The 27,355-nt window shown below is 40.6% G+C and overlaps 1 protein-coding gene across 1 annotated transcript in view; it reads left to right on the plus strand.

Moving 5' to 3' along the window:
- Positions 1-27,355, plus strand: part of LOC117512981 (contactin-3-like) — a 136,614-nt gene that overhangs the window by 74,921 nt on the left and 34,338 nt on the right. The window contains exon 14 of the mRNA XM_034173239.1: positions 22,262-22,420. Coding sequence (XP_034029130.1) covers positions 22,262-22,420 — 159 coding nt within the window. The remainder of the gene's footprint in view (positions 1-22,261; positions 22,421-27,355) is intronic.

Genomic DNA, 27,355 nt, shown 5'->3' on the forward strand with positions numbered 1-27,355 from the left:
ACGTTTCTCTACCATTCATTTTTATCATTGAAGATCAAAAGTCTGGGTGTGGGACAAGCACAAAACAGCAATATTTGCATATAATGATGCTGAAAAAAGGTGAAAAAGTCATCATAGACTACTAGAACAAATTTCTTAACACACTTTCATTGTAAAGATAACTATAAAAGTGTGAAATTTCCCCTTTTTTCTGTTTTTCATACAATATGATCAAAGGACATAAGTGCCCGTAGTCTAAGAATCACCCTTCTATTACCTGGTGGAATGTGACTGCTGGCTTTGGTCATTTTCTGAAAATTGTCATTCTGTTACGTCTCTCGTTAGAACTCACGAGAGTTAATTGAGTAGGCATGCCGATGGATTGGTAAATCCCACTAAATGTTGCCTCTTTGTTTTTATTTAATATTGACCAGTGGTGGGTACAGCGAACCAAAAAGTTAGCTTCGATAACCAATAATCCGCTAACTGAAAAGTTAACTTTTATAATGATAAACCAATAAACTGAAAAAAGTAAAGGAAGCTACAGCTATCCGCTAACTGCTAACTTTTAGTATTGACTCCGGTACACTATCAGCTACTGACAAGCCAGGTTTGAGTTTAAGCACCGCCGATGCTTCTGAGTAGAACCAAAGGCGATCACAAATCCAGCACAAACGATGAGTCAGAGAGCTTCTGCCTTTGTGCACCCTACACTAATCACACTACTTCCGGATGGTTTATTGAAAATAACATTAACTCTGTCATTTTTACAAGGTGAAAATATCACAAATATCTTTTAGTTTTAAATTAATGCACTAATTCTGCAGGTTTGAGCATTAAAATGTTATGTGTCGACGCGGGTTGAGGAGTCAGCAGCTATAACTAATATCCTTCAAAGGCACAGACTATCAGCAACACATTCAGGTCTGAATTTAAGCTTTATGTAAATGAGCAGCTTCTCACAACAGGTGGAAGATCATCAGTCCACACGCCACGGCAGTGAGAAGCGAGCTGCACAATTCTCATCAATGTTCAAATATACTGCGTAACAAAATACCACATTACTATTAACATTTATTCAGACAATCAATCACCTCTGATGTGTGCTGACAGCATGTGTCCCTCACCCGTCCTCCTTCACAGGCACGATGTGTCAAACCCAGGCGCGGTCCTCAGCGTCTCACAAACGAACATCACAAGGTCGAGTTCCCGGCAATTCTGCTTGAATCACACATGGCTTAAATGCAGAACGCCATCTCATTATCTGCTTCAGCTGAAAGTCTTTAAGGTTGCACGTGAGCACCATCCACAGGTGCTGCACATCACGTTGATGAGGGTGAAGGACTCTTCTGCCAGCACCTTCTCCACAGACAATAAATCAGTTTGCATACCACCTGGAGAGCAAAGAAAAGAAAAGAACACCAAAATGTCCAGCCAAACCCCCCAACACACAACATAAAACTCACAGTTGCCAAAAGGCATTATGGGAAAATGAGCCTCCTCATCAGTGGTTGGCTGTTTATTTATTTGTCAAAAAAAAAAAAACACACAAGTTACTGTAACGTGTGTTGTTTTTTACAAATAAATCTGTATTTGTAAATATGTCATATTTTTTTCATTTGTAAAAAAAAGGCAATTTGAAAACTGAAAATTCTGCTTGTTAAGTGTGATTCAGCACGTATAACGAATGTGTGGCAATTGGTATTCTCACTCCCATCCAGTAGATGGCAGTGTTCTATCCATTCTAAGTCCAAATGTATAGAACACTGCCAGCATCAACCACGTCACGTCATAGTGTGAATGAGTGCTTACTCCATCCATACGTGCCGTATTTTAGTATGTCATGTGATGCTTTCTGCTTGTCATGTAACCTGTAATAGTGGGGAAACTTTTTCCATTGAGGGTTTTCAAAATAAGACTTTTTTGAATCTGCAAAACCACCCATATGAGCATAAAAACGTTTTTCTTTTTTTAACGATATTTAAAGTTTTGGGGTTGAGGAGGTTCAGGTTTCAAAATGTATGTGTTTTCATTAAGCATATTTGCAATTGGCTTCTTCAGTTTGCGCAATTTGGAGGGTAATGGAAACCTACCCGGAGTTATTCATTGACATTTTTAACGTTGTGGCTTTGAGGTGCGGTCAGCCGGAGTGCGAAGCATCTTTAGGGAGACTCAAATGAGAAGTATGAGGTGTATAGCGAGGGTGCATCATTTTGGCCACGTGACGCATTTCTTTGTGCATGATCCTGGTGCGTCAGTGTTGATGAGGACCCTATCGTTTGGAGAAAGCCAAGGAGATGCCCTCTTTTCACATGGCTGCAGCACATAGGTGGTTACTTTCAAAAGGCCAGATCCCATTTTTTTCCAACATCCAGCAGGTGGCAGACATGTTTGTGGGATATTGCATAGGCTATGCAAAGTTGTTTTTTTCATGACTCTGGTACATCAGTGTTGACCAGATTTTAATTGTTTGCCCTTATAATATGCCCTAAGATGGAGACGTTCAAGATGCAGTCAGTGTTTACTTTAAAACACTGACTCAGAAGGATTCACTCACCCACCCACTCACATTTTTGCTGTATAAACCCTAAACTGTTACAAGTTCTCGGAAAACAATTTCTAGTGTCTTCATCTGATCACACAGTTTTATTAAAATGGTTTAAAAATTTCTCTGGTTTGTCTCGATCTCTCAAAAAACTGTTTCCCAGATAACGTCTAATCTCTTCATCAGGTTGGGTAAAATTGGTTTGTTCGTTTTTGAGTAATCCTAATCATGGAACAAACATCCGTGCAAAAACAGAATCTACTTAAAGAGATACTAGATGTAACCAGAAGATAGATGATAGATAGCTATTGATGATTTGGGCATCGAATGTGGATATTGTGTTTTCCGTCTAACACCACTATGCAGATGGACTGCAGGAGGAAGCGGGTGCATGCATGTGTGAGGTTTTGAGATTACCTGTGTCCTGGCCCACTTGCTTGATGCGCGTTCCCGGGGCGTGCACGCTAACATCCGTAAGATGTCTTGTAAATCAATTCAGAGGTGTTTTCTAGTGTCAAAAACAGTATTTTTAGATTTAGAAGTGTTTATTCCTCACTAACCTTTACAAAATATATAAGAGCCGTATTAGATTTATACAGAAATAAGATGTTTCAAAGTTTTTTCCACCACTTTGGTTTATTTTATTCAAGCGAGCAGCCAGCTAGCGTCACGCTGCCTTTCTTTACTAGAACTGGCAGTTGCTGTGTCCTTTGTAGCATCCATCATGGAGTTGAGGGAAAGCCCCCACATGATCTATGACAACACCATGACAAAATGTAAGTCATGGTGTCTGATCAATTGAATTTGTACCCTTCAGGGCTTGAAATTCTAAGTTGTTTCCAGACAACATGAATTTTGATCATAATGGCATATTATGAATGCTTTATGTAAATGTTATGGAATAAACTTACAGCGGTGCCAAAGAAAATTGTTTTTATGACTTAAAGCTTAAAAACCCAGAGGCCGTACAACTTTAAGATTCATGTGGAGTGTATATATATATATATATATATATATATATATATATATATATATATATATATATATATATATACAACCCCTGGCAATAATTATGGAATCACCGGCCTCGGAGGATGTTCATTCAGTTGTTTAATTTTGTAGAAAAAAAGCAGATCACAGACATGACACAAAACTAAAGTCATTTCAAATGGCAACTTTCTGGCTTTAAGAAACACTATAAGAAATCAAGAAAAAAAATTGTGGCAGTCAGTAACGGTTACTTTTTTAGACCAAGCAGAGGGAAAAAATATGGACTCACTCAATTCTGAGGAATAAATTATGGAATCACCCTGTAAATTTTCATCCCCAAAACTAACACCTGCATCAAATCAGATCTGCTCGTTAGTCTGCATCTAAAAAGGAGTGATCACATCTTGGAGAGCTGTTGCACCAAGTGGACTGACATGAATCATGGCTCCAACACGAGAGATGTCAATTGAAACAAAGGAGAGGATTATCAAACTCTTAAAAGAGGGTAAATCATCCAGCAATGTTGCAAAAGATGTTGGTTGTTCACAGTCAGCTGTGTCTAAACTCTGGACCAAATACAAACAACATGGGAAGGTTGTTAAAGGCAAACATACTGGTAGACCAAGGAAGACATCAAAGTGTCAAGACAGAAAACTTAAGCAATATGTCTCAAAAATCGAAAATGCACAACAAAACAAATGAGGAACGAATGGGAGGAAACTGGAGTCAACGTCTGTGACCGAACTGTAAGAAACCGCCTAAAGGAAATGGGATTTACATACAGAAAAGCTAAACGAAAGGCATCATTAACACCTAAACACAAAAAAACAAGGTTACAATTGGCTAAGGAAAAGCAATTGTGGACTGTGGATGACTGGATGAAAGTCATATTCAGTGATGAATCTCGAATCTGCATTGGGCAAGGTGATGATGCTGGAACTTTTGTTTGGTGCTGTTCCAATGAGATTTATAAAGATGACTGCCTGAAGAGAACATGTAAATTTCCAGTCGATGATATGGGGCTGCATGTCAGGTAAAGGCACTGGGGAGATGGCTGTCATTACATCGTCAATAAATGCACAAGTTTACATTGATATTTTGGACACTTTTCTTATCCCATTAATTGAAAGGATGTTTGGGGATGATAAATCATTTTTCAAGATGATAATGCATCTTGCCATAGAGCAAAAACTGTGAAATCATTCCTTGCAAAAAGACACACAGGGTCAATGTCATGGCCTGCAAATAGTCCAGATCTTAATCCAATTGAAAATCTTTGGTGGAAGTTGAAGAAAATGGTCCATGACAAGGCTTCAACCTGCAAAGCTGATCTGGCAACAGCAATCAGAGAAAGTTGGAGCCAGATTGATGAAGAGTACTGTTTGTCACTCATTTCCTTTCAGACATTGGCATGAATGTGTTTCCATATATCTGAGCTGAGCTTATTAAATTCAATTAATTAAATTAAATTAATTATTGAAAAGAAAATACAGCACGTTTCATTTTGGGAGGAAAAAAAAAACGTTTTAGTCAATTGTAGTTTCTTGTCTGTATTACATTTGGAAAGAGGTGTCATTTTATTTAAAGCGGCGATTCATTTTGAAGTTATTAATTCCGACCAGACTCTGTCTCAGCCGCGCAGCGTTTCAAGCTGTGTGAACGGAACGGAGGACGATTCTCGTTTCTTGACAGCAACAAGACAAGAGTCCCAGTTAGTGACTTTAATCCACACAAAAGTGACTGACAATATTTTAATGGCTTTGCGAGGGGTTAAGAAGCGGACTTGCCGTTTCTGAAGAACAGTGAATCAAAGAACCAACGAGCTACTGGATCGAAGCATTGCTTCAATGGTTCATGGTTTCAAAGTGGAGCCGCACTGCAGAAATGGTTTATTACAGACCAAACCCTGAATATCCGACTTTATTTGTACGTCCGTATGACTCTGAAACTCGGAAAAATCCGTATAATTTACGGACTATAGGTTGACATGAAAACCACCGAAAAGCTGTGTTCACCGCGGGGACACGTTCGGCTATACGAGATTATTCAAGATTTTTTTTTTTTACCGATGACGAACGATGCGTAAAAAAAAAATTGACAGATGCAGCTGCATCGGTCCAAACCGGTCTGGATCCGGGCCTGATCCTGTAGAACTTTGTACCGAAAATGTCCATTCAAAAGTTCGGTGTCTTTCTGCATTTTGTTTTGTTGTGCATTGCATAGCCTGTACTTTTCTCGATCCTCGTGTCGTTTTCTGTGTGAACTCAGCTATCAGCAGGAAGCAGTAGCGTAAGCTCGCCCCGACCGACGCTTTCAAAATAAAAGGCAACGAGCCACAGTCATAAAAGGCTAAAAAAAAAACAAAAAAAAAAAAACGCAGCGTTAAGGGGAGGAACAAAATTGTCGGCGATAATGACCTCAATAATTAACGCAACGTTAGCGCGTTAACGTTGCCCAGCCCTAATATCTATCTATATATATATATATATATATATATATATATATATATATATATATATATATATATATATATATATATATATATAGATAGATAGATATATATATATACGTCGCCCAGTTTGTGGCAAAATTTGATGCAGTCGCGCTGCTCCAGTCGTTCCGCCATTTCCTTGCAAAGAAAAAACGACGAGAGACTACACCCATCCTCACACAAAGGCTGCTTACAAGCAAATGACGCAACCGACAGGAGTGAAAAAATCACGCATGCGCACGAAGGTTCAAGGTTGGCTCATGCAAGCACATGTGATTCAAATCCATCAGGTTTTTGCAAAAAACAAAAAGGTCGGATACTTTTCTAACAGACCTCGTATACACACAGTTGTTTTCTGTGAAAATGGCCACATCCGCATGAAAATCACAGTTCAGCCTCACTTTTTAGTAGCAGTTGTTTGATTACAACAAATAAATGTTCTTGTTTTTTTTTTTGTTTGTTTTTTTTTTTTTTTTTAATATTACAGTTCAATCTGTGCGCATATAGAACTTGCCCAAATTGTCCAAAGTTCCACAAATAGCAGATATTATTTTTGGATGTGTTTCTCTCTCTCTCTCTCTCTCTTTAATGATCTGTTTGCGGTATTGTTGCAGCCTTCCTGACAGTGGGATGTTTAGATGCCTGTCTGCGCTCGCTCATGCAGTATGTATTGCTTTGTGCTGCAGAGACAATTGTCAAGAGCTGCGCCAGGCAGAACAAAAGAGAACAACTTCCACCATATGTTTTGAAGAGTTAAAAAAATTATGTTTGTAGCTTTGATCAATTCTCCGAATAGTCCGGCAAATTGACACTATGCAAATATGTTAAATGTCAGGCAAGGTGAGGGATAATTTCGGTGTCAGAATTTGAAAAGGTTGGATCCATATCTTTATCCTGAAAGGAAGGCCAGCGGTTACCCAGCATGGCAGACTGAAGATCCTCTCAACAAATAGCATTAATAATCACTGCTCTCCAAATGGCTGAGAACTAAGGGGAAATCAGGCTGTTACTCAAGATAGACTAATATCAGAGCTATGGAAATGGATTGGCCTGATATTGACTGGAGAAAAACTTGTTTGTGACTCAGTCTGTGTATTATTTACACTTCTTCCTCGTGGCAGCTGCTTTGGGTGTCTCATTCTCTGGATCGAAAGGCATCAAATATTGGATGGTAGAGGATGAAGCTGAGTGTAATATCAGCCCGTGCAGGCAAAGAAAGGCTTTGCCCGATTGCAAACACAGACTGTGAACACACCACATGTCAATTAAAAAATGTTTTCAATTGGAGAAAAAAAATTGGTGGTGTTCTTACATTCTGAGGGAACATCAACTTGACACAGTGGCCATGTGGCACAGTTCCATGAACATGATCCAGCATGTAGGTGCCCCAGTGCTGATGAACTCTGCAATGGGAAAAGTCCAAGGAGAAAGAAACCCACCTTATGGCCTTGCTGCAGTAGACAGATGGCTAATTTTGGGAAGTGGGGTGATCCAGTCCTCTGACAACCATTCCACAGGGTCAGGAACATGAATATCGAACTGCCCAGGATTGCCTATGGTGGCAAAACAGACCAAAAATGAAGGACAACAACAGCAACAGGATATGTAAAAGTTCCATAACAGTTACAGGGCTACTGCGCGGAGCTACTCCACAATCCAAAAAAAGTGCAACAGCGGGATAAAATGGCTTAATCCGGCTTAGTACTGTGCAGTATGGGTGGAACACGATATAAATGATATAAATTTAGCCTACGATAGAGATTTGGACTCCACCGACCAATCGCGATAATGCGAGTTTTACGATCCGTCTGTGCTCCTTTGCTGCAGACAGAGTGCAGGGAAGGGAAGGGGGAGTGTTCTGAGCTGAGGCATGTCTCTCACTGAGATGAGGAGTGTTTCGAGCAGTGTCTTCCACACTTAACAGTCAGCTAAACAGGAGTTCTGTCGCGGACATGTCCACAGAACACCGCAAAGCCATTGTTTATTTATTTCAGCGGATGCTCCCGGCAGAGGCGACGCTCCGTCGTGACCTGAATCAATCATCTGAGAAAGCACCATATTAAATAATGCAAGGATTTTTTTTTTAAGCGGTTGCAAAAAGACAAAAATCAGACAGGGAATGAACACTTACCCAGGTTGACTTTAAATATGATTAATTAAGCACGTTTATTTATTTACTCATTTTCTTGGGTTTCTTGTTACGCTTTGGAAATGAGAAAATGCGTCCGTCCTGAAAACGGTTCATGTATTCAGAGCGGCTGTGTCTTCTAGTGTTCAAGAGATGAAACTTCAACCACTGACCCAACAATAAATAAATGTATTTAATTCTTTCACCAAAACATCAAATTTAGGCTTGCATCTTACATGTACCTTCTGGCAAACTGTAGCTTTAGTTTTGAAATCTGCACAATAAATGAATCTATTTGTGTTTTGTTGTTTTACTTTTTCATCAGTTTAGCTTTGCTAAGGGTCTACATAACCTATTCAGAAACACTTCCATTCTAACTTTTACATTTAAGTTTATATCGTGATATATACTGTGATCGTTAAAGGATTCAGTTTATGCCACGATATGAATTTTAGGTCATATTACCCAGCCCTAATCCGGCTTGCCTCCTAACAGGCTGGCTTATAAAGTGCAGACCCGGCAACCCACCAGAAAACAAAAGAAAGGAGCTTGAGCTGTTTGTACTTTGAACAAACCCCCAACAAATGCTGCTTCTGCTTCAAACTTTTACCCAGATGGAACAAGATCAAACACGTTTCAAGCCCTAGTCACTACAAGTATCCTGGTTAATGAAGTTTGAACATGAAAGAAGCCATTAAGACTATGAATACCTGAAGTTGCCACTTACTAGCAATAAGTTCGAAAATCAGGATGAAATTTTTAAACAGTTCAAAAAATTTCATCCCTGTTTCACATCTGGTGCTGATGATGGCCGTAACTATTACATACACCAAGTTTGTTCAAGATTGACAAAGATGGATCAAAACGTTACTATGATGCTTCATATCGCTCCCTGATTTGCTATTCAGGATTAAACGGGAAGGAACAACACTCTGCGGAATAGCCCCATTAACAGCCGTTTTAAACTGTTTTAAACTGTTGTGGTTGCATCTTGTGTCCTCACAACTTTTCAAGAGTGTTTAAGATTCACCAAGACACCACCATGACTATCGCCCTGACACACCATGATTTGATCATCTTTTCTTTTTTTTCTTTTTTTGCTGTATCAGTGGAATTCAGTTCCAGGCTTTAATGATTTAATGGTTGCATCAGAATTTTGGCTCTCTGTTGGGACTGTTTACACAGAGACTGCTACCTGCTGCTTTGGACTTTGAACTAACAGTCTTTTTCAAGACTTTTTTACTTTTTTACCTTTTTACTTTTTTTACTTTTTACTGTGCTCCAACGCCTAAGGAAGACCTCTAACGGTCGAAACATCGCGACGGAGCACTTTTATCAGCTAACTTTCATCAGCGTTGGCAAGCTAACTAGCTTGCTAACGCTTTCGTTTTTATTTTTTTTAGCACTGTTGTCGTGCCTTACCTGTGCTGCTCCACAGCGTGTTTAGTCGATTTTTATTTTATTTTAGCACCGTTGTCGTGCGTTCGCTGTTGTCGTGCGTTACCTGTGCTGCTTCATGGCCTGTTTGGTGCCTTAATTAAGGCACTCCTTCTGCTGAATCACCTCTAAATTATTTACACATTATTCACTTTGTGTGTTTTTAGGAATCCGCTAGGTTGCGTAGCTACTAGCTCTTAGCCGATTTAGCATGGCGGCTTCTCCTGTCTCTCCCGTACTTTTCTGCTCTGGGTGTGAAATGTTTAGTTATTCCTCGGCCTCCTTTAGCAGTAACGGTACTTGTAATAAGTGCAGCTTATTCGTAGCTTTGGAGGCCAGGCTGGGCGAATTGGAGACTCGGCTCCGCACTGTGGAAAATTCTACAGCTAGCCAGGCCCCTGTAGTCGGTGCGGACCAAGGTAGCTTAGCCGCCGTTAGTTCCCCCCTGGCAGATCCCGGGCAGTCGGGAAAGCAGGCTGACTGGGTGACTGTGAGGAGGAAGCGTAGCCCTAAACAGAAGCCCAGTGTACACCGTCAACCCGTTCACATCTCTAACCGTTTTTCCCCACTCGACGACACACCCGCCGAGGATCAAACTCTGGTTATTGGCGACTCTGTTTTGAGAAATGTGAAGTTAGCGACACCAGCAACCATTGTCAATTGTCTTCCGGGGGCCAGAGCAGGCGACATCGAAGGACATTTGAAATTGCTGGCTAAGGCTAAGCGTAAATTTGGTAAGATTGTAATTCACGTCGGCAGTAATGACACTCGGTTACGCCATTCGGAGGTCACTAAAATTAATATTAAATCGGTGTGTAACTTTGCAAAAACAATGTCGGACTCTGTTGTTTTCTCTGGGCCCCTCCCCAATCAGACCGGGAGTGACATGTTTAGCCGCATGTTCTCCTTGAATTGCTGGCTGTCTGAGTGGTGTCCAAAAAATGAGGTGGGCTTCATAGATAATTGGCAAAGCTTCTGGGGAAAACCTGGTCTTGTTAGGAGAGACGGCATCCATCCCACTTTGGATGGAGCAGCTCTCATTTCTAGAAATCTGGCCAATTTTCTTGGATCCTCCAAACCGTGACTATCCAGGGTTGGGACCAGGAAGCAGAGTTGTAGTCTTACACACCTCTCTGCAGCTTCTCTCCCCCTGCCATCCCCTCATTACCCCATCCCCGTAGAGACGGTGCCTGCTCCCAGACCACCAATAACCAGCAAAAATCTATTTAAGCATAAAAATTCAAAAAGAAAAAATAATATAGCACCTTTAATTGCACCACAGACTAAAACAGTTAAATGTGGTCTATTAAACATTAGGTCTCTCTCTTCTAAGTCCCTGTTGGTAAATGATATAATAATTGATCAACGTATTGATTTATTCTGCCTAACAGAAACCTGGTTACAGCAGGATGAATATGTTTGTTTAAATGAGTCAACACCCCCGAGTCACACTAACTGTCAGAATGCTCGTAGCACGGGCCGGGGCGGAGGATTAGCAGCAATCTTCCATTCCAGCTTATTAATTAATCAAAATCCTAGACAGAGCTTTAATTCATTTGAAAGCTTGTCTCTTAGTCTTGTCCATCCAAATTGGAAGTCCCAAAAAACAGTTTTATTTGTTATTATCTATCGTCCACCTGGTCGTTACTGTGAGTTTCTCTGTGAATTTTCAGACCTTTTGTCTGACTTAGTGCTTAGCTCAGATAAGATAATTATAGTGGGCGATTTTAACATCCACACAGATGCTGAGAATGACAGCCTCAACACTGCATTTAATCTATTATTAGACTCTATTGGCTTTGCTCAAAAGTAAATGAGTCCACCCACCACTTTAATCATATCTTAGATCTTGTTCTGACTTATGGTATGGAAATAGAAGACTTAACAGTATTCCCTGAAAACTCCCTTCTGTCTGATCATTTTTTAATAACATTTACATTTACCCTGATGGACTACCCTGCAGTGGGGAATAAGTTTCATTACACTAGAAGTCTTTCAGAAAGCGCTGTAACTAGGTTTAAGGATATGATTCCTTCTTTATGTTCTCTAATGTCATATACCAACACAGAGCAGAGTAGCTACCTAAACTCTGTAAGGGAGTTAGAGTATCTCGTCAATAGTTTTACATCCTCATTGAAGACAACTTTGGATGCTGTAGCTCCTCTGAAAAAGAGAGCTTTAAATCAGAAGTGTCTGACTCCGTGGTATAACTCACAAACTCGTAGCTTAAAGCAGATAACCCGTAAGTTGGAGAGGAAATGGCGTCTCACTAATTTAGAAGATCTTCACTTAGCCTGGAAAAAGAGTTTGTTGCTCTATAAAAAAGCCCTCCGTAAAGCTAGGACATCTTTCTACTCATCACTAATTGAAGAAAATAAGAACAACCCCAGGTTTCTTTTCAGCACTGTAGCCAGGCTGACAAAGAGTCAGAGCTCTATTGAGCTGAGTATTCCATTAACTTTAACTAGTAATGACTTCATGACTTTCTTTGCTAACAAAATTTTGACTATTAGAGAAAAAATTACTCATAACCATCCCAAAGATGTATCGTTATCTTTGGCTGCTTTCAGTGGTGCCGGTATTTGGTTGGACTCTTTCTCTCCGATTGTTCTGTCTGAGTTATTTTCATTAGTTACTTCATCCAAACCATCAACATGTTTTTTTAGACCCCATTCCTGCCAGGCTGCTCAAGGAAGTCCTACCATTATTTAATGCTTCAATCTTAAATATGATCAATCTATCTTTGTTAGTTGGTTATGTACCACAGGCTTTTAAGGTGGCAGTAATTAAACCATTACTTAAAAAGCCATCACTTGACCCAGCTATCTTAGCTAATTATAGGCCAATCTCCAACCTTCCTTTTCTCTCAAAGATTCTTGAGAGGGTAGTTGTAAAACAGCTAACTGATCACCTGCAGAGGAATGGTCTATTTGAAGAGTTTCAGTCAGGTTTTAGAATTCATCATAGTACAGAAACAGCATTAGTGAAGGTTACAAATGATCTTCTTATGGCTTCGGACAGTGGACTTATCTCTGTGCTTGTTCTGTTGGACCTCAGTGCTGCTTTTGATACTGTTGACCATAAAATTTTATTACAGAGATTAGAGCATGTCATAGGTATTAAAGGCACTGCGCTGCGGTGGTTTGAATCATATTTGTCTAATAGATTACAGTTTGTTCATGTAAATGGGGAATCTTCTTCACAGACTAAAGTTAATTATGGAGTTCCACAAGGTTCTGTGCTAGGACCAATTTTATTCACTTTATACATGCTTCCCTTAGGCAGTATTATTAGACGGTATTGCTTAAATTTTCATTGTTACGCAGATGATACCCAGCTTTATCTATCCATGAAGCCAGAGGATACACACCAATTAGCTAAACTGCAGGATTGTCTTACAGACATAAAGACATGGATGACCTCTAATTTCCTGCTTTTAAACTCAGATAAAACTGAAGTTATTGTACTTGGCCCCACAAATCTTAGAAGCATGGTGTCTAACCAGATCTTTACTCTGGATGGCATTTCCCTGACCTCTAGTAATACTGTGAGATATCTTGGAGTCATTTTTGATCAGGATATGTCATTCAAAGCGCATATTAAACAAATATGTAGGACTGCCTTTTTGCATTTACACAATATCTCTAAAATCAGAAAGGTCTTGTCTCAGAGTGATGCTGAAAAACTAATTCATGCATTTATTTCCTCTAGGCTGGACTATTGTAATTCATTATTATCAGGTTGTCCTAAAAGTTCCCTAAAAAGCCTTCAGTTGGTTCAGAATGCTGCAGCTATAGTACTGACGGGGACTAGCAGGAGAGAGCATATCTCACCCGTGTTGGCCTCTCTTCATTGGCTTCCTGTTAATTCTAGAATAGAATTTAAAATTCTTCTTCTTACTTATACGGTTTTGAATAATCAGGTCCCATCTTATCTTAGGGACCTCGTAGTACCATATTACCCCATTAGAGCGCTTCGCTCTCAGACTGCAGGCTTACTTGTAGTTCCTAGGGTTTGTAAGAGTAGAATGGGAGGCAGAGCCTTCAGCTTTCAGGCTCCTCTCCTGTGGAACCAGCTCCCAATTCAGATCAGGGAGACAGATACCCTCTCTACTTTTAAGATTAGGCTTAAAACTTTCCTTTTCGCTAAGGCTTATAGTTAGGGCTGGATCAGGTGACCCTGGACCATCCCTTGGTTATGCTGCTTTAGACGTAGACTGTGGGGGGGTTCCCATGATGCACTGTTTCTTTCTCTTTTTGCTCCGTATGCATTACTCTGCATTTAATCATTAGTGATCGATCTCTGCTCCCCCTCCACAGCATGTCTCTTTCCTGGTTCTTTCCCTCAGCCCCAACCAGTCTCAGCAGAAGACTGCCCCTCCCTGAGCCTGGTTCTGCTGGAGGTTTCTTCCTGTTAAAAGGGAGTTTTTCCTTCCCACTGTAGCCAAGTGCTTGCTCATAGGGGGTCGTTTTGACCGTTGGGGTTTTTCATAATTATTGTATGGCCTTGCCTTACAATATAGAGCGCCTTGGGGCAACTGTTTGTTGTGATTTGGCGCTATATAAAAAAAAAGTTGATTGATTGAGTTGATTGATTAATGAGGAAAGAGATCACCAGTGGTCAACATTGTGAGTCATTCTTCATTATCATTCTTTATCACACGTGATGGTCTACTTTGGGCTTGCAGCAATAAGCCCCTTTCACACCAGTGCTGCTCCCAGTTGCTTCCTGTGAAGACGCAGGAATGTCTGCATCAGGTGCGCACAGCAGGGGGCAGAGAGGAGGTGAGGACTCAGCTTGCAGGTCCTCTGCACAGAGAAATCAGAGTGCACAGTCTGGCTGCAGACAGACTGTGCACTCTGACTTCTCTTTTACTTTATATTTGTTCTTGTGCTGAGCTGCAGGTCTGTGCTCTTGAGTCCTGTTATAGTTTATCATTCCTCCTTTGACTGCGAGATGCACGCACGCAGACACAAACGAACCGTCCATGAGTAAATGTGGAGATGTCTGGAGTTATAGTTGATGTGCACATGTCCTGTCCCTGACAATCAGTCTGTGAGCAGGACTTTTTTGTCCTTTTTTAACTGTGATGAGAGAGTCTGAGGGGGAGAACAAGGAGCTAACTGCTTGCAGCCAGACAGTTTTATTTTCTTTTAATTGTTCACATGTGCGCGCGTGAACGAATCATCCGTGAGTGGACTGGAGATGTCCGGACTTTTTACTGGATGTCTCTGGCAATCAGTCTGTGAGCAGGACTTTTATAGATTTTATTTAAACACATTTCTGAGAGAAGAAGCTGCTTCACAATGCCTCTCTTCACCAGACAGCTCCACACAGAGAAGGAGCTGCAATCAGCATTTTTTTTCTGTGGTCTTTTTTTTTAAGCATGTAGTTTTTACTGCATTGTGTACACGGTATAAAACAGTCCTGCATGATTTATACTGCGGGAACAATGGAACACAGCAGGAATCATAAATTGGCATCGGGTAACGTTGTCTTGTGAGGGTGTGGCTTCCAGTCACGCTAAGTACCGTCCTGTTCCTCTGACTTGCGCTGAAACCACTTAATTCTGCATCGAGCAGAGGATGCAAAAAAATTAAACGTTTAATTTTTGTTTGCACCCCTCGCGCTGTTGTGGTGCTGAGCTGCATCGTCTCGGCACTAGGTTTCTTCCACGCAGCGTCGTCATAACGATGCACGACGCAACTGGGAGCAGCCCCGGTGTGAAAGTGGCTTTAACGTTGAGTTTTGTTGTTCGAAACAAAGACTCACTTAAGAAGCTAGCCCTTGCAAATATTAGCACACTATGAATGTCATATTCAAACCCATTAAAACTATGGAGGCTGATGCTTCTGTTATGCTAAAATGCTTTTATTGTGAACTAAGAAAATATGCTCACAGTTGGAAGCTTTACATATTTAGCTTTACTGCCTGCAGCATCTGAAGCAGCTGAACTCTGAACAGTTGATTCACATTATTTATAGCATGTCTACAAAAGCTTGCAGGTCACACAGGTCCAATTGTTGGCCTGGTGGCCTGCTGGGCCTGTATAATAGTAGGGTAAACCAAACCAAAGTGCATTCACATTTCAGATAAAAGGTCAGCTGACTCGTACCCCAATAACATTCAAAGTGCTCTATTTAATGTTTGCCATTTCTCCAGTGTCCGCTGCTGAAACTCCCTGCACCACCCCAACTGTCTCCTTATGCTGCTCAAACTTCCTTGTGGTTGTTTGCAGGACAGCCTGTTCACATGCATTCTGATGATCCTGGGGATGAGTTGTCTCTGGAATCCTCAGTGCCGCTCATGTTCTTTGACAGATCAAACAGTCCATCTCTTAGAGAGCAGAGCCATTTCTGCCAAATGTAGCTACATCACCATTTGCTGCAGATGGTCAAAGACTTGTGTATGATTGAAGTAACCACAGAAAAAATATCTCAGCATGAGGCAATTCTTTTTCAGAAGATCTTTAAACTGATATGTAAAACTACAAGGCTCCTTTAGAAGTTTACAATTTTTTTTCCCAGGAAAATCTAGTTTCTTTTTATGAACTGATAATATTAGATAGATTGATAAATAGATAGATAGATAAATAGATAGTTTTTATTATCATTGTCATTACAACAACAAGGCAAGCTAGAAACAATGTATTTTATAGTGATGACATTTTAAAATAATGATCTATGTCCATTTTCTCTTCTTTTTTTTTTTTTTTGGCTTTGAGTTAATCGTTATAATTTTCCCAAACTGTTCAATTTGAGCTAACAAAGCAAAGATGTTTATACATTTGCTTTCAGGCTTTTTGTTGGGTTTTTTGGGGGGTGGGGGGTGCCATTTTTCTCCCACAGTCTTCCAATGACTCAATATGATTTGCTCTGGTAAATGAACTGCATTTATATAGCACTTTCCATCTGCATCAGATGCTCAAAGTGCTTTACACATCAATGCCTCACATTCACCCCTGTGTCAGGGTGCTGCCATGCAAGGCAACCACTGCACACCAGGAGCAGCTAGGGGACCTTGCCCAAGGGCCCTTAGTGATTTTCCAGTCAGGCTGGGATTTGAACCGAGGATCCTCTGGTCTCTAAAGCTCAACGCTTTAACCACTAGACCATCACTTCCCCTATATAAACTATAAGTTAAATATCTTTTAAGTTGGAAATGTGGCTTGGATAAAACAAGGCTCTTGAGGTCAAAGGTAAAGAAACTGACTGAATAATTAAAAAAATAATTTCAGCAGGAGAAAAATGAGCCCAGTCTTTTCCACATAGAGACATTCATGATATTTAGTAATTTGTATTGTAATCCAATTACATTTGTTCTGCAAATCTGATTGGTTAATCATGTGAGATTTCCGACCATAAAATATAGCGTTGACAGCAAAATATTTGACCATTTCACATTTGATGTATTACTCCGCGCCCTGACAGTGTTGCTAGGCAGATGTCAATAATGGCGCTGTCAGCTGAGAGTGAGAGAAACTAGTGCATCGACAACAATGCCGAAATGGGTGAATTTAATCTATCATACGAAAGTATTGATGTGGATTTTGATACAGAATCACTCAATGCAGATGACCAAAGGGAGAAATCTGTTGGTCTGCTCACAGAATTTCCAGTTTGCCATGAAGACGTTGTTGCAAATATGTAAATATTGCAATTACTGTTGTGATAACCGATAAGTACAATACCAACGGTGATTATTTGATGACTCTGGACCAGGAATCTAGCAACATTTCCCTAAAACTATGATCTGCGTAATAGTTTTATTGAACTATATTATTATGCAGGTTTAGATGTAGCCTTCAGTCTTTCCCTGAAAACACTGATCCAGGTCGAATTACTTATAGAAAAATAAACCGTGCAAATGATGGAAATGGATTAGAATGAGAATAACCCCCTTGTGTCTGATGATTTGCGGATGTTAATGCTGGATTTTACAGTCACAAATATCCATTTTACCGGCTCCGCGTTAAAACTCAACTTGCGACCGTAAAATCCACCATTAACGTCCGCAAATCATCAGACACAACAGGAATATTCCCTAAATACATGGGTATCCTATACAACGAGTTTCAATACCAAATCTTTATCTGCTGCGAAAAATAAATTAATAGGTACACATGACCAAAATATGCATTTTTGGTGTTAAAACAGGACTACGTTGACTGTGTGATTGGGTTTATATCAGAGCATTACAGTAATATGTGGAGTTTTCTGTTAAGAATTAGTTAATCAGTTAGTTAAGCTTAATAGTCAGTCAGCCTCGTTGTTTTTTCTTTGCAAGGAAATGGCGGAATTTCTTGGATAGTCACACGACTGAAAAGCCACCGAAAGCCGTCTGAATAATCCATATGGTTTCCACCTGGCTGTCACCCAGTTTCTGGCAAAATTTGATGCAGTCGCGCTGCTCCAGTCATTCCGCCATTTCCTTGCAAAGAAAAAACGATGAGAGACTCTACCCATCCTCACACAAAGGCTGCTTACAAGCAAATGACGCAATCGACAGGCGTAAAAAAATTCACGCATGCCCACGAAGGTTCAAGGTTGGCTCATGCAAGCACACAAAAAATAAAAAGGTCGGATACTTTTCTAACAGACCTCGTATACTACAGCTTTTTCAGTCGTTTTTTAATGGTTTTGTATGTCCCCAGATATTTCTATGGAGAAGTTGTTGAATTCTTTGGGGTTTTTTAGTCTTTGTAATTTAAATAGATTTGAATTTTCGAGTGTTGCAAATAAACAAAGAAATATTTTACAGCATATGAGAGAAAATTTTGTGAATTGGGTAAATCAGATTATTCAAAAAGTAGAGCACCGTGAACGTTCACCAACACTAGTTTACAATTCACAAATTTTTACCTTGGAAAAAATTTTCAGAAGCTAAAATATAATACAAAATATAAATCAAAAGGACTTTTCAATGTTAAAATAAAATATCCACTATACAGATCAGATGCGGATCAAGTCTGTTTATTGAGAATGCCAGTTCACACCTCTTTGTCACAAATGAGTGTGATTGAGGCACTTTTGATTGAGATATATTGCAAAATGTGCACCAAATGAGCTTTTCGATATTACATTCAAATGTCCACAAAATCCATAATTTGAGTCAGATCTGGCTCAAACTTTGTCAGGTGATAGTGAGTGTCAGCCTGCACCTCACATTCAAATATGAGAGTGATTGGGGCACATTTGGTTAAGACATAATGTAAAATATACATTAAATGGGTTTTTTAATGTTAAATTCAAATGGGCACGAAATCTGTAATCTGAATCAGATCCGGCTGAAACTTTCAGTCGATAAAAGACTCAAATATGAAAGAAATTTGATCTTTTTTGACAGAGTTTGTGAATATTCGTCCAGTGTTAAAGAATAGGATTTTTCCAGTTTTCCAAGATTTTTCCTGACTTTGACCTTTGACCTATGACCTTGAAAATTGAATCAGTTCTTGCCTATCAGGATATGATTCTTCAGTAAAAATCTCATAACGATATATATGGGCTCCAGGCTGTTCACAAACGAACAAACAGGCAAACAAACAGGCGAAAACATTACCTCCTCCAACTTCGTTGGTGGTGATAACGACAATAATGTTAAATTGGACCTCTGTTGGTCATAAATCCAGCACTGCGAGTATGATTGTTGGTTTGCAATAGCAGCTGAGTTCCCTGAGCTCCTCCACTGAAGGTCAATGATAACTGCTCCTGACACAAAGACTCTTGAGTGATCATCTAAGCTCCCGTGTTTTACAGTGGCAATTGAACGTGTTTTAGACGCCACTCTACAATGCCTCATAAACACTCCACCGTGTGCTGGTAGGTATGGAGAAGGTCATGGTATATGGATAACGTCATGAGCATTAGCATTCAAACCACTTGGCGAGCACTTCTTTTTGTTTGACGGTTTCATCATCGTATGTGTGGAAACACACATCACCACAGCACGGTTCACTGCAGGGAAAATACTCCACATTATTTCATCATTGCCTTGCAGTTTTCATCATATTAGAAGGATATTGTTTATAGTCATTCATTCAGTCAATTTGTGTCAAATATTTAATTGGCACTGCTAAACGACAGAAGGCAATGGAGGGAGTGTGATCACCTGTGAGCAAGATACATCAGGAAGTAGAGGAGAGCTAAACTTTGCAGGAAGATGAATCTTTGGGGCAGGACGGGCTGGTTAATGGCCCATTCACACTCTAACGATTAGCCCGCCGTTTGCTGATGGAGAGTGAAAAGTTGCTTACCGGTGACTAACGCCAAGGTCCACTAGACTCTGTAGGAGCTCAGGCAACATCATTTGAGCAACACTAATGTTCGTTGTGGTCCCTGAAAACCAACACACTTAAAATCTTAGACGTTCATGCTAAAATCCCGGCAGAAATTGAGCTCCGCTACCACTACATAACCTCTGCCAGTACTCCATTACTGCTCCGTTCACCTCTGCCGGCCTCCACTGACCAACATCAGAGGCTAGAGTGGATGCACCACCTTCTAATTTGCAGAAATGTGAAGGAATATGTAGACCATGTCTCAACATTGCACCAGTAGCTAGTGATGCAATTGCAGAGTTACGTTGAGTTCATGCGGGCTATGTCACTTGACAGCTCAAAAGTTAAATCAACGATCAGCTCCAACAAACTACACTACTGCTCCACGGAATGCGCTACCAATGCAGCCGCCCTTTGATGGCAAAAGTTAAACTAAAGGTGCCTTGACACGAATTTAATCCGCGCACTGGTATGCAATCTGCCGTGCCGGAGAGTAAAATTGTTGTAAACGTATTGTAAACCATTTTAAACAGTGTGCAGCTTCGTGCAAGTGTGCAAAGAAAATTTGTTCAAAATCTCTGTCACGCATTAATTATGTGAACTTCATGTAAACATTGTGCAAACATCTAAAAACACTGAGTGTGAGTGCGAGTCATTGTGTCCACGTGCTGCATCACAGTGCAGGTCATGTGATCGATTATAACGGGATCTTAAATCTATCATAAACATACTTTTACAGATAGTCATATGAAGGAATGAACATGCAACTGTTTTACCAAGCCATTACCATATAAATATTACAAATAATTACCTTTTCAACTGTTCCAAATGTGTTCTCCACCTCATGCAGTGCAGGAGAGAGAGAGATTGAAAAGCTGCAGTTGGAACGGTCCTCTGTGATTCCGGAAGCGATTAGAGATGTTTTCATCAGCCAAATTCAGAGAGAAAATGATTAATCTGCTACGAAATAATTATTTTATATTACGCAGTGTCCAGCGGCACAAAACGCTGCATCCAGCTGGTGACACAGCAGGTGGCATTTTCACGACGAACTCCGCAGGAGTGTGGAGCCAAAATGTGTGCAAGTGTCAAAGCACCTTAAGTCCTGTGTGAGTCATTGGACCGCCCCCAAACCTCAAGCTCCGGCAGTACAACAGCGCCCTCTGCTGCACTACATTTTCCCAAAGATTTTTGAGAATCTCCTACACCCGCCAGCGTCAGCCTCTTCACTTCATAGTGTGGATGAGCAATAAATTTAGTGAACTCTGTGCCGTCAGGGTGCGACCGTAGCTCTTCTTGCCTCTGGATTGAGCCTACAGTCAGTCTACGGGTGAATGCTGCAGAGGATGTAGCACAGATTAAACACTAAAACGAGCATGTGTTTGTGTAATTGCACAGCGCCGAGCGGGTCGTGATTGTAGCTGCTGACTCCAGGCAGATGACTGAACGGTTTCTTGCAGGCTTCCAGGCTCGCTTCATTTTCAGCCATCTGTGACAGGAATTATTTACAAATTTGTGTGATATTCAGTTCAGGCTAAAATAACGTTACCATGGCTGTTAGCAGTCATTATAAAGCCAGATATTAATTTGCCCGGTGCTGGTTCATAATAAAAGCCTTGACGATGTGTCCGCATGAATAAGAGATTATTTTGAACACCCTCAGACTCTGACAGCACCCTCATGCCTCAGCTAATGAAATATAATTAAGAGGATAAGGAAGTGATCACAGATTGTGTCTTACATTAATATGTATTAATGAGAACAGTGTATTAAAGGGTTTTTTTCCAGTCCCAAAGACTGCTAATGTGTTACACAGAGATCAATATCTTTCTATATATGTGAGCAGCAAACAGCAGACCGCTCTGCAGATGATGTTGAACACATAAAGAGGGAAATAATAATGTACAGCTTTAATAATTAGAATATGTTATTTCAGATTAGAAATCACTTGGATACCAGCGAGGACCGGCGCTCAGAGTGTGATTATTCCACGGCCTCTCTCACTGCTCTCCAGTGGTCTATTATTTCTGATGAGCCGACACTTTCATTAGAACAGGAAACGGTTAGATGAGGCTAAAGTAAAACATCACAGCGCTTAATTGGTGGGATAATGAAAATAAATGATAAAGCTCTGCATCTTCAAGGTTATGAGGTTCTTTTTTCATCTTTTACCTTTTAATTTGGCTCCATGCATCTACGTCTGTCTGCTGTTTCAGCGATCAGTTACCAGGAGGCGCACAAAGGGGAAGGATTCCCTTCTGCAATCTCAAAGCTCTGAAAATGTTTTTCTTTTGCCGATGCTCCTCATAAGATGTGACGCGTTTCAGCTTGGATGCTTTTGTGTGCAAAGATGTAGATTGTGGAGTGTGAACGTGTGCTGGAGTACCTCACAGTGTGTTCCTGTGATTGAGCTAGGCTCCCCCAGCCCTCCAGACTCGGTGACAGTGGAGGAGGTGACAGAGAGCACGGCCCAGCTAGCCTGGAGCCCCAGCAGAGACAACGGCAGCCCCATCAGCCATTACCTCATCCAAACCAGGACCGCCTTCACTGTGGGCTGGCAGAAGGTTAACACAGGTAGGCCAGAATTTTCATCTTAGACCACGTGTGATGTTCAGTTCATTTACAGTTTCCCCTGTAGGGAAAATCTCAAGAAGGTGCAGCGTAAGGCCAGAAGCCTCTTGTGCTTGGAGGGAACCAGTGTTTTACTCGAAAGAGCAAAAGGTCGTTGTCACATTTGGACCATGAGGTTTACACGGTTTGAAGACAAGGAACAAGGATGAGAGCAGGCGGCTGCAGCAGGTGGAAGTTATAAAAATATTCACTCAGCATGGACACTTTCTCTCAGCTTTGCCAGATTAAAATAAAATCCCAATGGAGTAAAAGGTTTTTATTCGCCCAATTTATCCAGCTTCTACCAGGGCAGCAAAAAAAAAAAAAAAAAAAAAAATACTCTCAAGACTATGTTCATCTTACACATTTCCAACCTGGAATTAGAGGTGGAACTAAATGCACTCTAAGCATCAAGTATGTCTGCCAAGGGCCAGAGTACGCTGTTCTCCAACACTGATGATGACGATGATGATTATTATTAGTGGTGGGCGGTAGGACTGGACAATGTCTCCACTAAAACAGTGTGATACTTTATTTTACACTCTTTAAAATGTCAAATCAAATAAATCAAACAATAAATGAACAATCAATTTACTTATTTACCATTACTAATGTTGGTGTCAAAATTCAACACCTTGTCTGCACTGTGACACCTGTAGGGATGGGTATTAATAGGATTTTATCAGTATCAATACCATTATCGATTCCCTTATCGATACCTCCTGTGAATTTTCTGTGTGCTACAAGTAGGCTTTACAGGTTTTCTATGTCAACATTTTATTGAGTCTTAAAGTAAATAAATATGAAATTGGTCACTGGATCCTTGATCTCTGGACATAAATAGAAATAAACAAAATCTGTAGTTTTTGTCAAAATCATTTCCTTTCAGACATTAATGGCATGAAAGTCCATACGTCTGAGCTGAACTCAGACGGCTGCTGGAGTCTGCAGGTCTGCAGTCATACAGTCTTGTGCTGCTGCACGTCAGCACAGGACATCTCATTTTGGGAGGAAAAAAAAACATTTTGATTGATTGCAGTTTATTGGTTGTATTACAACGTTTGGAAAGAGGTGTCATTTGATTTAAACTGCAATTCGCTTTGAAGTTATTAATTCCGAGCGGGACTCTATCTTGCTAACTTGACTCAGTAGAGAGCGGCGCAGCGTTTGAAGCAACAGAATGGAGGACGAGTCTTGTTTCTTTCTCGCAACAAGACAGGAGTCCCAGTTCGTCACTTTAATCCACACAAAAGTGACTCACGATTGACATATTTTAATGGCTTTGGGAGGGATAAGAAGCGGAGTTGCTGCTTCTGAAGAGGAGCGAAGCAAAGACCCAACGAAGCAGCAAATTGAAGTACTGCTTCATTGGTTCAAGGTTCAAAGCAGAGCAGTGCTGCAGAAATGGTTGATTACAGACCTGCTGCTGTGTCTGTAATCAACATAGAAAAATTATCATTTTCCTGACAAACACCCTCAAAAACAACGGCCACTCTGAAGGACGATAAGGTAATTGTTAAGCAAAAAGGTTATCGGTGGATCAAATCATTTTTTAACGATACCCGAAAAGAACCGGTTCTCAATACCCAACCCAAGGCACCTGGGTAATGGGAGCTTGTGTGACCCATGGCCGCTATGGGTAACCATGAAAGCCCAGCAAGAGCCATGAACACAAGATGGCTAACAGGGCTCTGGTGAAACAAGAAGTCCTTAACGGTGGATCAGGCAGAGGAATACATGGCTTGTAACACAGATGCTGCAGCAGGTCCTCAGACCCAGATTGTCTGGGATTTCCCAGCCGTCAGACCAGAATAAAGATCTGTCAAGGACTGTGTGTTTCTCAACATCTAACGACATTCTGACATTAAATGAAGTTATGCACAGGCATCTCTAGATTGACCCTGGATGTAGATATCTTGTACAGGAATTGACCAAGAGACAGTCTTCCTCTCCACCAAGGGATTGTCACAACGACAATTACTAATGTAGTAATTTACCGTAGCAATCCAAGTAACAGTGCACCTCATCTCATTTTGCCCGAGTAACCATTTCCTGGCCATATTTAGAGTAGCCCAATCATGTGTAGCTCCAGGCCAGAGAACTCTTCTTGTTATCTCAGTAAGAAAGCTTACACTACGTTGTGTGCTGCAGTGACCACCAGGCTGCTTTGAGCTGAGCAGCACGGCACAGGTCATTTGGCGTGCTTGTTACTCCTTGCATTAAACTAAATACCAAATGAGAGTCTGGCTACAGACTGGAGATCCAATGAAGAAAATGGAGTTCGGTTTTCTTGCTCCAGTTATTATTTCAGTTGGGGTTACGGTTAATGGAGGACATGTATTTCTGAAAAAAATCTGTGCTTCACTTTCTAAAAATACCACAGCCAAACCCTTCTCAAATTTTCTGGCTTCTTCTTCTGGGCTTCTTCTATGCTTCACTTACTGTTATTGTGTGTAGCACTGCCCCCAGTGGTCATGGTGATGATATGATTTGTGTGTGTGTGTGTGTGTGTGTGTGTGTGTGTGTGTGTGTGTGTGTGTGTGTGTGTGTGTGTGTGTGTGTGTGTGTGTGTGTGTGTGTGTGTGTGTGTGTGTGTGTGTGTTTTCAGCACTTCAGCACTTCTTTTAGTCAGGGTTTTAAAAGCTGCTGGTGTTCTGCTTTGTGCTTCAGGGACAAAGTCGCACTTGTTTAGGGCCCCTTCACACATAGTACAAATATGTACAACTCAGGGCAGCTCCTGTTGGAACAACTCATATGAGCACACCACGAAACATTGCACAGCTGCTGTGAAAATAAAAAAATAAATTAAAAAAACTACATGTCATCCACTGCATTCGAACCCATGCTTTCCAAAAACTCTGATTGCCAGTCAGAAACTTTACCACTGAGCTACCATTGCTGTCCTGTGAAAGGTGCAGGAAACTGCCTGATATCAAGAAGGCCACGGGCATACAAAAAAAAAAATATAAAAACATTGCATTATTTTGAATCCCTCTTATCAAGCAGGCAATACAAGTACGATCTGTCTGTTCCTCTGTGGATGACCCATGGTCTACTTCTCAATTCATGTCATTGCATGACTGTACATCTGTGACCATGATGTACAGTCATGAAATGACATGAATTGAGAAGTAGTTCACTCGTCTCATCATGTCTACATCTGCAGATGTGTGTCCAGCCAGGCTCACGTGCGAGTCCTGCCTGACGCGCATGTCTTGTGGACAGCGCGCCGTAGGACTGACACCATGTCACGTGGAGCAGTGCTCACGTGGGTGAAGTGACAGTCAGATTGCCTGCTGCGTGTTATGATCTGACGGTCCATTTCAACTTGGGAGCAGCCCGTCGCCACAGCAATATATGTTTTTATTTATGTCCACTTGATGACAGCAAGCAGACACACGTGAGTGGGCAGTTGTTAGTCCATATCTGTCCAAACACAGTACGTGTTGTTCAGCTGGGATGTCCAGATCGACAGATCTCCACAGCGACCTCCTGTCAGTTCAGTGCACAGACCAAAGCCAACACTTGTGGGGCACTTAGAGAGATTTCACTGCCAGCACGACAGTGATTGTCGGCTGACTGTTGTCATGTTAACTAAACATCACATACTTAGTGAACAGGAATATGGTTTTAAAGAAAATCGCGCTACTTCACTCATTAACTATTTTATATCACTTATTGCTCGTTACATACATGACCTACTGTATTGAGGTATGGGGAAATACATATAAAACTAATACTAATCCAATATTTTTGTTGAAAAAGAAAGCTGTAAGAATTATTTGTAACAAATCACATTGTGAGCCAATGAATCCATTGTTTGCCTGTTTGCATATTCTAAAATTCTGGGACTTGGTTGATTACATTACAATACAAATTATGTATAAAGTTAAAAATAAACTGCTGCCACAACATGTCCAGGATCTGTTTAAACTGAGGGACTCCAGTTATAATTTGAGAGGAATTTTATTGTTTGAAAAATCAAGGATCCGAACTACTGCAAAAAGTCATTGTGTATCTATCAAAGGTGTTAACATCTGGAACAGCTGTCCTGACAACATTAAAGTACTTGGTACGTTAGTAGGCTTTAAAAGACATTACAAGAATAACAAAATTGCATGCTATAGTTGAAGACTTAGGTCTTGTTATTACTTTCGGGTTTGTGTGTTATGTGCCAGTATTGTCTGGTTATATTTTGTAAATTTGACTTCATTGACTAAGTTTGCACGTTTATCTTTTTGGTATTGTCATCATGTGTGCATATGTATGTATGTACATGTAGGTGTGTATACGTGTATATATGTGTATATACATGTGTATGTATGTGTGTATGTATAATATATACGAGGTCTGTGAGAAAAGAATCCGACCTTTTTATTTTTTTCAAAAACTATATGGAAAAAATGAGGTGGGCTTCATAGATAATTGGCAAAGCTTCTGGGGAAAACCTGGTCTTGTTAGGAGAGACGGCATCCATCCCACTTTGGATGGAGCAGCTCTCATTTCTAGAAATCAGGCCACTTTTCTTAAATCCCTCCAAACCGTGACTATCCAGGGTTGGGACCAGGAAGCAGAGTTGTAGTCTTACACACCTCTCTGCAGCTTCTCTCCCCCTGCCATCCCCTCATTACCCCATCCCCGTAGAGGACGGTGCCTGCTCCCGACCACCAATACCAGCAAAAATCTATTTAAGCATAAAATTCAAAAAGAAAAAATAATATAGCACCTTCAACTGCACCACAGACTAAAACAGTTAAATGTGGTCTATTAAACATTAGGTCTCTCTCTTCTAAGTCCCTGTTGGTAAATGATATATAATTGATCAACATATTGATTTATTCTGCCTTACAGAAACCTGGTTACAGCAGGATGAATATGTTAGTTTAAATGAGTCAACAC

The sequence above is a fragment of the Thalassophryne amazonica genome, chromosome 6, assembly GCF_902500255.1.
Source record: "Thalassophryne amazonica chromosome 6, fThaAma1.1, whole genome shotgun sequence".
In the NCBI taxonomy this organism is placed as follows: domain Eukaryota; kingdom Metazoa; phylum Chordata; class Actinopteri; order Batrachoidiformes; family Batrachoididae; genus Thalassophryne; species Thalassophryne amazonica.